We start from the raw sequence: 12,444 nt of genomic DNA, 5'->3' as shown, positions 1-12,444 counted from the left end.
GTAAGGAATACTTCACTACTTCAAATAGATTTTTTTTCTTACTTTACAATCATTTTTTGGCAACGACAAAGTCAAGAAAACAGTCTCACAGTGAAAATTCACAGCTGCAATTCAACCACACTAACCTCTTAAAACTACTATACTTTAAGAGGTACTCTCAATTTCCTACAATAATTATTCTTCAGCGTCACACGCCCAGACATCTTTGCATAGAAGAACAATGTATTGTAGTTAAACCAATCTGTGATTGAGTCAGTTCTAATTTGGGACAGGCTAAATGAGGACAAATATTGGCAAACACTGTAGGTATCCTCACCCAACATGAGTCAGCCAGTGGGTGCTCAGGGAGTGTGACAGCCATGTAGTCTTTTTTAGTGCAAACAGCCACAACAAGTACACCCCCCATGGTGAAAAAGGCTTCCAGCCCAGTTCCACTTGCAGTGAAGAAGCTTTACAAAAGAAGAAAAAACATTTAATTGAAATATTGGCAAGACACCCTAAGAGCTTATGACTTAGCTTCTTTTTTTTACCTGTAGAGCTGTTTTCTGCGTGGACCTTTTCCCATGTCATGCTGGGTCCCGTTGCCAGAGTTTGCAGAAGGCTTCCGGTTGTTTGAGAACTCTGAGGGGAATTCCTTGTTGAGGCAGAGCCAGGCATGAAAGGCAAAGCCGCTACCTGGCCAGCGTTGGATTGTGGGTACCATAATGCCAGCCACAGGGCATGTAAGGTCAAAGTACTGTAGGGCACTGTCCTGGCCTTCTCTGGCAGCCATGGCAGAGAGCACTCGGATGATGGGGGTACAGTAGGGGTGCACCTTCCCCACTGCTGCACCATTGTCCTGATCCACCCTCAGCAGTTTGAGCAGGCTCTTCAGCTCCTCTGGCCTCAGGCACAGGGAGCCCAGGTCCTGCAGGAGACCAAGAAGGGCGTCTGCACACTGCCTGTCCAGATTCTGTGGCTGGGAAAGAACCTGCAGCAGAGCCCCCATCATGCCCGCCTCTACCGCCACAGTGCGACAGGATAAAGAGCCACCACAGATGGCAGCCAGCCACTGGGCCACCAGCAGCTGAAGGTCCCTTTGGCCTGACAGGTCAGGCAGCCACTGCAGGAGCAGCAGCAAAGGCTGGTCGTTACTTATGCCAAGGTGATGGGCGTGGGCGTGCTCACCCTCCACTGCCTGGAGACGAAAACAATGAAGACATAGAATGAAGATAAGAAATAGACATGGGCCATAACTTCAGGTTAACAGGCAACCCAATTAAAGGAGGAACAAGGTCATTAAAGAGAGGAAATTGGCTTCTACAGTCTCTGCACTCAGTATGGATGATAAGTAAATATGAGTTTCACCATGTTCATCAGTTCCTGCAGCAGCCTTTTAGTGGGTTGACCTTGACTCTTCAGCACATCAAACAGCTGGGGGTAACCAATCCTCTCTTTGAAAACCTCCTGAGGTGGAAGAAAGACAGAAATAGTCTGAAGAAAGCTCCTCCATTGGGATCTTTAGTTGGCACACTTCCATCCATTGGAAGATAATAGGATGAAATGTCTTTTCTGAACAGAAAATAGCTTTCCTAATCAGACAGTAACTGTGGACATGAACAGTATTACAGATATATGATCTTAAGTGATCACAAGCGGCCTTACCTTAGCCGAGGGAGAGTTGCTCATTATAGCAGTGAGGACACCTAGGGCATGAACTGTAATACTGTCGGGTCCTCTCTCCAAGACCTAAATAAAAAAAATATTTACAGTTGATAGTACCATAACAGAAATAAAATTGAGCATCATCATGTGTGGACACCAAGAACCACAGAAAGCACATATTGTACAGATCTAAAAAAGTGCAAGAGAAAGCACACTACATTTTCCCAAATGACAATTATTGCAGCAGAGTAGGTCAAAGTAAGTGAACTGCTGTACCAGTCTCTAAACAATCCCTTCTTTGTTTATTACTGTTAGGTCAAAGCATGCAAAAACTGAACTAAAGCCTTCCACCAAAAACACTGAAGAAACCCCCAACTAATACTGGAAATTAGGCCATATCAAATCCAGGGTCATGCAAGGACTCAAGCCAGGTCTTCTGCACAAGTACAAGCATGACCGTAGAACAGCCAAAAACCAGGAAAAGAAGAAAAGAAAATTGAAAAATCTGCAATTTCATGCACTGTGGACACACAACTGAAATTCTTCTCGCCCAGTGTTGTCAACAGGGAACTCAGCCTGAAACTATGAGTGATATAAATCAATCCATTAAAATCTAATACTGCTTACAATATACAATATACAATACAATACAAACACATAATAAATTAACCCCCTATTATCAGGTATAGCTGTTCAAACTACTTCACGCTACCAGCATTATTTACAAGCGAGCGTAAGCCAGACTTCCTGCCTCAAGCTTCCTGTTTAAATAGTTCAGAGCAGTTAACAGGTGTAAAGGAGGCTGAGTTTCCTGCTGACAGACCAAGTCCACACACCAAGCAGGGGGAAGTACCTGGTCCACTTCAACCTCTGTGAGCAAACACGTAGTGAGGTCACTCACAACCTCAAGCTCCAGTTTACACCTTTTGCTCTGAAAGAGCTGCAGGGCGTACACATGCAGGCACACACAACACAAAAATACAGACAATTAGACAAAAAAGGTAATCTATGTGGTAACAGTAATTATTCAGACAGCGGCCATTGTCCTCTGACCTCATACTCTGGCAGAGAAGCTGAGATGCTGTTATATTGTTACAGGTTGTAAATTGCATAAATGAAGATCATCTGACAAAAAAAACAAGCGGCAACCTCCTCTGTTGAAAATTAAATCCAATGCTAAGATGGCCATACGAATCCCCATTAAGGCCAATATTAAAATGCCCATTTTAACAGCAGAAGTAAACATGTTTACAGCCTGGTTCAAAAAAATATTTGGTCTAGACAGACCTTTTTTTCTTTTTTGGTAAAGACTGTACAAATGGCTGATTTTTAAAATAACTCATCTATTTAGAATCATGATGTCTAATAGTTATGCATACATTTGCATAACTATGTCTCTGTTGAGTTGGCCAGCAGGCAGGAGGGCACGTATTAGCCATTTGCCAGGAGGCTTGAGGCCTGCCTCAACTCTGCCTCTTTGCCTGTTTCTAGATTGATCAAAAGTAAGGTTAAGATAGTATTTTCAATATAGGGACCACTGGTTGACGTCACTGAGTCTATATCTGTATGTATACAGTCTATAGACAAACCATTATCATTTCATCCCATCTTGCGAGCAGGTAATAGCATGAATGAGAATATGAATTCAATATAAGGATGTAAAATGTTCACATATTTTGATTAATTCATGTTTTACTTATGAAATTACCCCTTTCACAAGATGAATTGAGCAAAGCAAACCTGAAGAATCCAAAGAGAAGCTGTATGTGATACTACAACAACCCCCGCGTTTCTACTTTACTCTTTTTATCAAGTTATCCCTTCTTAATTGATCTGCAACTACACATACAATGACAAGCAAAAAGTCCACATGTATTTCTATCCACATTTTAAGTTAAGACAAGATATTTAATACCCATTTGCTATGTTCAGACAATGGGTAACGTTAGCATTTAGCTAATTCTAGATAATATCACTGTGAGCTTATGGCTGACATAGCTAACATTATTGTTTTGCAGGGAAGTATAATACAATACAAAGGGCATCAATTTCCTGCTAACGTTACATTAGAACATCAATATTTTCTGCCGAGCTAATCAACTATAAGCTAGGAGCGAGTTTCATGCTAACATTTAGCTTCCCACCTTAAGCTTGACCTGAGAGGAAAAAGCATGGCAGCCTTATGAATATGGAGACAGGTTTGGCCCTAGTCTCTTTAAACTGCAGGGTGACCTATGCATTGTAATAGCCATGAGGTTAAATTATGAGCTGTGCATGTACATTTTTTTGATATTTCAGATTGACCAAATAGAAAGTGGCTGTGGCAAAAGGGGGAGCAGACAGGCAAATTGACAGAAGGACAGAGCAAATAGAGACATTTCATTCCGACGGGGCTCTGACCTTGCTGTTCTGAACAAGCCTGAGGATGTGCTCAAAGCAGTTGTTGTTGAGGAACACAGCCTGCAGCACTGGTCTGTCAGGGCACTGCAGGATTTCAGGAACAGCGGCTAAAAGTGTCAACAAACAAGAATGCTGACTGAGTGCTTTATTGACATTTGACATGACACAAGAAAATCAATTTGATCAATGTATCAATTTTGATAGATAGAGATTTAGGTAGACTTGCTCGATTTGAGACCCGGTGGGCATGTTCTTACTTAGCATTTGGCTCTGCAAGGAGATCAGACTGTCCTCCCAAGTCTGCCTGTCTTGCTCCTTGCTGCTTGGCAGACGGTTCCAGTTGAGGAGCTGGAAGAAGCTCTCCAGTATCGTCCTGATCTCCACCTGTCGCTCTGCAGGGCTGCTGGAGTGCAGGAGATGGATCATTGTGGTCAGGCACTGCAGGGTCAGCCTTGGTAGACCTGTGTCTTTTGGTTCAGCGGAGGTCCGGCAGCACCACGCTCGCAGGACAGAGAACATATCCTCAACAGACTGAGGGGTGATGGAGAGAAGGCCATTCTTCTGGGGGAGAAAAGACAGTTAATTGTTAGTAATCCCTTTTAGGTAGCAGGAGTTGTGTTTTCAGACTGTAAAATAATCAATGAAGAAGAGGACAGATATAGGGTGAATGACCTTTGCTCCACTGATGACAGCACCCTGGAGATGAACCAATCTGAGGGTTAGGAGCTCCGGGATCTGCTCGCTTTCCTGGAGACTTTCTGTGAGCATGGATACATGAGACAATGTCATCCAACACAAGCAATCATTTAGCAACAATGCAGAAAAACACATTAACACATTGCTAGCTAAATAGCGTTCTAATAAATTGGAGTTTTGTCCTATTCCAGTCTCTGCAGGTTTATTATTTCCTATTTATGAATACGAAAAATAGATAAAAGAAAATCAGTTAAATCAAATTCAGATCTAAATAAAAGAAACAAACTATTACCCCTTTGTGGGAAGTGACAAAAGCTTGATCCATGCTAATTAGCCTGGTATTTCACGATCAGTTCTTAACAAACACAGCTTGTGTTACAGAATAATCCTCCAGAATTTGGACATACTGAAGCTTGCCCAAAACTGAGATTAACCTGTTGGTTTACAAATTAAATATTTCTGATCAAATAGGCTTCTGTGATTTGAAATGCCAGCTTCTGGGTAGTCAAACCTTGACAAACCAGGAGCTGAATATTTAGGTTTTTAGAGCAAACCTTAAGTTCCCACAGACTAATATGACTTGTTTGTTCTTTTTCATTACAGGAAACAATAAAAGAATGATTTAAAATGAGGTGTAGAGAAAATGAAAGGTCAACATTTTTTGAGTCAAGCCTGACTGATCTGAGTTGTGTTTGATTCTTGAGGTATATGAGGTCTGACAGAGATCAGAGAGGTGAAGGGAGTGTCTCACCATGGAAGAGAGCAGGCAACTCCTCTGGCAGGGTGAGCGGGGAGAACTTATACTTGTTCCTCTCCAGCAAGCTCACCTCCTCCCTAAAACACACAAAGCCCAAAGGTTGGGCAAGATGTTAAATGCATAACATAGTCTGTCAGTCTTCGTGGTTATTTTCCACCTCCCACACATTCACGCAGGCGATCTGCAGGGTTAAGCAGCGCACACTCACCCTTCCAGGTGTCTCCTCCACGTCTGATAAGGGTCAAATAGACTCTCACATAGCACAAGTCCGTACTGCACAACCAGCTCCAAGGACGACTGCTCCCCTTGTCCCTTTTTCAGCTGAGGAACAAAATTAAAGTTTGGAACACGTTCGTTCAGCACAGATTCATCTGGTTTTAATATTCAACAAAAACAAATAATGTGAGAAGAAAGGTCAGCTACACAACTAGCTCTCAGTTAAAAGTACTAAGGATGACACAAACTATAAGCATATATACTGTGTAAAACATTTCTGCATAGTTTGGCTAAAATGGAACAAGATAATCTTTGCACTGGGAAAGCTGTGGAGCCGAACACAAACATGAATCACTAAGCTCTGTGTTTGGTATTAGCTTCAATTTATCATGACCTTACCTGGTCCAAACAGAAATTCAGAAGCTTAATGGTTTCAAAAACAAAACCAGGGGTCTTCTCTGGGTCAATGTTCTCCATGTTCCTAGAGACGGAGAAAAAAAAGCAGGGTTCAGAAAATATGCAGGATGACCTTCTTGGGAAGAACACAGAACACATAAATCTCATTAATGCACAGAAAGCACAGGACAACTTCATGAGAAAGCCTTGCAGGCACAATTTAGTCATCACATATTTAACTTCTGAAAATTAAAAAAAAAAAAAACTATTTTAAGAATGTTTCCCTTTAAACGACTAAAATATCTAGCACAGAAGAAGACAAATAGACCCAGTTTGGACATTATGTCAACAAAATGTGTATTCAGAAACCTCCTTAATATTGTTTATTTCTTATTTAGCCACATTATAAAAACTTTTACATATTGTGTTATTGATTTAGGATTATTGTTATTATTAGCACAAGTAGCAGTAGTAGTAGTAGTAGATGCATTCACAAAAATATTGGTATTATCATTATTATCATCATTATTATCATTATCATTGGTATAATTTCCAAAGAAGAATTACTACATGTTTCAGCTGGAGATTTGGTACTTCATCTACTTCTACTTAACAACAATTATCTGCTGGTTATTGTGATGGTAACATCATCTATACTTTATTTCAGGAGCCCACCACTCCTATGTGTTGCATGGTTACAGTTAAGTGTATTTGCAGCACCTGGGCCCTCACCTGCACACAATGATGAAGAACTTGATGAGGAGCAGGGGGTGAGGGGTGCTGCTGTTTTGCTCGGAGCCGGCGGTGAGGTGTACCGCGCTGTGCCATAGCTGGGTGCTGAGGAACAGCAGGACCTCCCTGGGGAGCAGGGGCACCTCGGCGCTGCACTCCTCCAGCCTGGGATGACAGAGTGGAGGAGGAGGAGGAGGAGGAGGGAAGATGGAGGAGGGAGAGACGGGAAGATGGAGGAGGGGAGCCAGTAGCAAAGAGGTAGAGCGTTGTAATAGGGACTGCATATACACATAACATAAACATGCCAAAATGGTATCTCTACAGGAGGTCAAAAGTCCTCCTGCTTTATGGAATGAAAGCTGGTGGGAGTCTCTTGCTATGTGGTGTTTGTAAAATAAATAACTGTTACTACTAACCTCCGTGGCTCCAGTGATTGCACATCAATGAGCTTCTCAAAGGACGACACGAATGCCTCCAGCCACTGCTGCAGATAACCCACATCTTTCTGTGTGGGGGCGAAAGAACATGTACATTCACAACTCCTTCTTTGTGCACAGTGTTAGTTAACTTTACTTGAGGAAAAATAATGTGTTCCTGTGAACATGACCTTTGGTTGAGCTAAGTTCTCGTAAAAGTATCTAAAAAGGTTGAGCATTTTACTGTGACACACTGTGGCTTAAAAAACATTGCAACAACTAAACCATGTGATCTGTTTTTTTGAAACAGGATGTTGCATAGAGATGTAACATACAGAGAGGAACACATGAGCCAAAAAACAGGTAGGTTAAAATCTACATATTCCCTTTTTTTTTTTAACCTACATTTCATTCTAAAATTCAAAATCAAGTTCTACAACTTTGAATGCAGCACACAAGAAAAAAAGAAAGTATAAGACATCCCTGCATTACAGGATGCTTTATGAAATGATTTAAGAGAGTTTCAATTGTGCGAGGATGTTTACATACAACAGCCATTATCTCGGCTGAAATCAGCCTCCACAGAGCAACATATCCTGCCACTCTTCCCCCTTTACGTCACTCTCTCTACCTCACATAGACTAAAGAACAAGATTGAATAACATAGGTCACCCCCAGAGAAACAGCTCTTAACTTAATTCCTTTTCCCCCCTCAAAGCATTCCTTTTAAATAAAGCCAAAAATAATTTCTATGGCCCCTGATTATTCAAGTAGTGCAAAACACCGGACATTTAGAACTGCTCCCTCATGAAGTTGAATATTTACATTCGCAGTGTGCTAAAAGCAGTTGTTTCTGATTTTGCCACACAGCTTGGTAAAGCAGACACTTTGAAGGAGGACACGAGTTGTTCCAGACTGACTGACTCATTACACACAAATAACATCCAGCAGCGTAAACAGCACATGGTACAACAATCGGTCAGGTACTTCCTCTCTGCAAACAAATGAGCGATAAATGGGGTGATGCAGTTGATGTACGTAGGTAACTTTCAAAGCTGCACAGGGACAAACAATGCAAGCACAGAACTTTAACATGCATACTGTAACTTCATGCTCCAGCTCATTGCATGTCTAACGTGAAGCTAATTGTAACAGTCCCTGCACTTAGAGAATTTGAAATGTAATGCAGTAAGTTAACTCTAAAAATGCTGTGTAGTACAACCATGTTTTCTCTAATCCTGCATTAAATGTTAAATGTACATTACCAACTGGCAATGACTTGTGGACCAGTCCATCTCTCATTGTACGAGGCTGAGCAGGGTACCAGGCTCCCGTGAACCCGGTCTCAGATGAAACTTTCCGCGTTGTTTCTCAACCAGCAACTCAGGAGCTGCACCTCAGCCTCTGCTCTGACACGCTCCTTTCTTGTCTTCCAACACCAAGTGAGCAACCAGGAAATGACATGTCACTTTAACAGAAGTTTATTTCCTTCATACTAGGCCTGCATGTCAAACCCTTTCCTCCTTTGGTACAAGTTTTCAGCAGACATAAAAGAGGCCTTTATAAAAAACTTCCCACACCAAGAAAAAACGGAAGCAACAGATAGATGTTGCAGGGGAAATAATACAATTCTTTTTTCTATGTCAGTCCATGTTTCACTGACTAACTTTAGAGACTACAGTAGGACTACAAATGAATGTGGCTGCTGCTGATGCATTAAAGTAGGAGAAAGGGGACATGTATATTATTAAAAATAAACAACAGAATGACAGTCATCACACACTTGCTGTGAGAAATCTATGCATGTTTTTGTCCATGCAGAATGTCAGGGACATCCAATGTCTCTGACAATCCCATATTTGAGAATGAGTACAGAAAGCGAGGTGAAGTGGTAGATCCAGAGGACCGTGGCCACGGATTGCCATGGCCACCCTGGAAATTGGATTTGCCACCACAGAAGCCACTCCAAAATCCAAACAATGATGGACTATGTGCCGTTTCAGAGACAGTGCTCGTGTTAAAATCTTCAGGCCACCCTTGCAAGTCAGAAACCAAGTTGGGCAACGCCAGTCAAAAGAAGTCTGGCTCTGCCACTGATGAGGATTGACAAAAAAAATGTTGTTTTTGCTACGCCCTTTAAGCTTTGTTTTACTGTACTTTATGATATAAGATAGCTGAATGACTGGAACCTCCCAAACATTACTGAAGATAACAATAGCTTTATATGACGACACTAAGTGTGCCATGGTGTTGTAGATGATGATGCCCACAGTTAGGTCATTACATCTGTCTACTGAAGTTCACGATGTACGAGGAAACACATTAATGAGGGTTAATTAAGTGACAGATATTGGAATTTACAACTATGTGTGACGACAGCCTTTAGATTTAAACCAAGCATGACTCAATGAAGCCAGTGTACTCCCTTTTACGTTTTTTTTGTGGAATAGGAAGTGGAATCTTTCTGTTCCTTGTCGAGAAAAAAAGTCAGGTATTTAGCATGTCATAAAAAAAAGAGTGAGATCACAAATGGGAAGTGAATCTTGGGAAGTGTATCTGCACTCAAATTAGTTGCAACACCTGGTATACCCTGCTTTAAGTCTGTCCTTCGAACATCATTTTAAAAACTACAATTACACGTTCATACACATTCTTTGCTCAACTTTTCCCTCAACATCACTGAAGGATTTCTTCAAAAAAAAAAAAAAAAAAAGGTAAAGCGCTAGATGACACTTAGATAAGAACAGATGTCAAACCAACCGTGAGGCGCTGATCTCTATAAACTGTGTCATTTATCTCTGTTCTCTCTGCACATGGCCAGGCAGCTGTGCCGCTCTCTACTGCTTGGCATTCTGCTTTGCTCCAGCTTCCTGCACAAGTGAAAGCAAAGAGCACTTTGATTTTTCCTGGTTGGCCCTTCTGTTGGTAAACAGGGGAGATGGAGGCGCACCAGGGAATTCAATCACGGGGCTCATAGGAGAGTCACAGTGAGATGACGGGATGATGTTGTTGTCATTAGATCTCTCAGTGCAGATTATGAAAATCTAATTAATCCTAGCATGAGCGTAATTGAGACACATAAACAGCACAGTGCCTGATGGAATGGAAACAAAAAGGAGCTAAATGTGACTTGTTCTGACTCCACTGCAAGCAGAAGAGTTGGTTTCACAGCTGTGTGTATCGGTGGCAGTGAGGTTGTCACTGTGGTCCGTTTCTTCCTCTATAAGCTCAAATTAGTGGCTCCAACAGTCTCTCAAGCTAATGATCACAGTTTATTTCCCTGCCAGCCTGACAGAGTGCTGAATAAACACTGTAGTTAAGCAGCTGAGAGAGATGCTTCTTTTATTCTCACTTTCATCCTGAACCATGACATCCAGGAGATTTGCTCAAGTGTTTTGGCTCAGTTTTCACAGCACAGTCGACTCTGTGTTTTGAGCAAATGTGCCAAGTGTACATTCCAGCTTTGTCATTATAAGAGGTCAATCGTAGTCACTTAAAAACTGTATAAAATCAGCAAAAACGGCCACGGTTGATGTATTTAACGAGCTTGTTTTGTCTGACTAAATGTGCTAATTTTTCAGTTTCACAAAACTTTGAAAAATTTTGAAAAGTCTCTAAATTAAGAAGCTGAAACCATGGTGTTGTTTGATCTATTTTTGGCTGAAAATGTACTTCAAATGTTCAATAAGCTAGCAAAGTTTTTCAATGTTGACAAATGTTTATTTTTTTCATTAAACTGTTTAAACTGGATTTTACTGGTTTTGTTTGAGGTTGTTCATCTCTCATTCACTTCTGTAAATGGAGTATTAGTGGATTCTAATTTTAGGACGTTGGGCTTCTGTAACTTGTTGACAACATTTGCCATTTGCCAAGTCAAACACTTAGATTGTAATCAACTATTAAATAGCTGTAATCATTTCTGAATTGATTGTCAAAGTGAAGACTTGCTGCAGCTCCATGCTTGTGATATGAAGAACTGATGTAAATATATACAAAGTTCAGTCTATCTGTATGAATGTTTTATCAGAAAAGAACAAGCACAGCCAAAAAATGATAGACAAGATGAGACAGGACACGATACTCTTTCAGTGACTACATCAGAGTCCTCAGTGTGTGTCCATATCTGTCAGGCCTGAGTGCTTCATGAGGGTCTCAAAAACTTTCTCCATATCTCAGATGTGAGATATGGAGGCAGAAAGATGAATTTAAAGAGCAGCAGAAACAAAAGACAGCCTTGATGTTTAGACTGTCAGTTTGCTCTGAGCTGTGCTTGGATTTACATACTCTCAAAGTGAGTTACATACTGAGTGACTTAACATTATATGTGTAGCATTTCAACACAGGTGCTTATAGATCTATGTGATGAAATAAATGCATATCTGTAGAAATAGAATATCACATATGCTGCTGTTTTGATGAAATCAAATAATCTATTCGCTGGTCTAACCAAATAGGGACAATTCTCCATTTCTCTATCCCTGCCTGCCTGTTGGACTGGTCATTTGAACAGAAAATGTCTCGCTTTTATCTGACAATGGCTTTTAAACATCATACACCAGTCCTGAACCTCAGCAGATCTAAGAATCTTGCACGAGGTGTGTGATTTCTTGCACAATAAGAGGAAGCTGAGCTCTTTTATCACTGGCAAGCCTGAGCAAGTTTTGCTTTCTTGCAGCAAGAACGATTGCTGAGATATGTTATGTACCACAAACATGTTGGAATCAGTTGTTAGGATTCATCATTACACTGTAAACTCACGTGTATATAAAAAGGATATTTACAGGATTTTGCACTGATACTGTGAGGTTAAAGATTCTGGGAAAAAAATGTAAATAGCCATGAACAGTAATGAAAAAGTCTGATGATAAACTATAACCAGCCGAGACACTCAAGACTGAAATATTTACAGACTTCAATTCAGATGTGCTGGGTGTTAAGACAGCTGCCTGGGTGTGTTAGTTGTGAGTCAAACCGAAGGAGTCAGGCCTTTGCCACAAGTAAGTAAAGGCTTGTTTACAGCACTAACAAAAAGCTGATTAAATAAAGCTCAGATCTTTGCTCGAGTTTGACTCTTTTGGAATCCAAAAACTTAATACATGATGCAGGGTCAGAAAAACCCGTGAGTCCAAGATGTGATGTGAGAAGTTAAAAAAAGGTTACTGTTTGTCAACTTGACTAACAGGCAGA

At 41.0% G+C, this 12,444-nt stretch overlaps 1 protein-coding gene across 2 annotated transcripts in view; it reads right to left on the bottom strand.

The window, feature by feature from the left end:
- Nucleotides 1-12,444, bottom strand: part of nbeal2 (neurobeachin-like 2) — a 37,349-nt gene that overhangs the window by 22,724 nt on the left and 2,181 nt on the right. For both annotated transcript variants that reach the window (XM_061050505.1, XM_061050506.1), the window contains exons 2-14: nt 7,258-7,346; nt 6,842-7,006; nt 6,113-6,194; nt 5,706-5,818; nt 5,492-5,574; nt 4,717-4,802; nt 4,302-4,605; nt 4,045-4,151; nt 2,498-2,584; nt 1,645-1,728; nt 1,348-1,446; nt 531-1,177; nt 317-449 (exon numbers count right to left, since the gene is read on the bottom strand). In XM_061050505.1, the coding sequence (XP_060906488.1) occupies nt 317-449; nt 531-1,177; nt 1,348-1,446; nt 1,645-1,728; nt 2,498-2,584; nt 4,045-4,151; nt 4,302-4,605; nt 4,717-4,802; nt 5,492-5,574; nt 5,706-5,818; nt 6,113-6,194; nt 6,842-7,006; nt 7,258-7,346 (2,079 nt within the window). The remainder of the gene's footprint in view (nt 1-316; nt 450-530; nt 1,178-1,347; nt 1,447-1,644; nt 1,729-2,497; nt 2,585-4,044; nt 4,152-4,301; nt 4,606-4,716; nt 4,803-5,491; nt 5,575-5,705; nt 5,819-6,112; nt 6,195-6,841; nt 7,007-7,257; nt 7,347-12,444) is intronic.

This window comes from Labrus mixtus, chromosome 11 (genome assembly GCF_963584025.1).
Source record: "Labrus mixtus chromosome 11, fLabMix1.1, whole genome shotgun sequence".
In the NCBI taxonomy this organism is placed as follows: domain Eukaryota; kingdom Metazoa; phylum Chordata; class Actinopteri; order Labriformes; family Labridae; genus Labrus; species Labrus mixtus.
The sequence above is the reverse complement of the archived record's forward strand: the minus strand, read 5'-3'. Positions and strand labels throughout refer to the sequence as shown.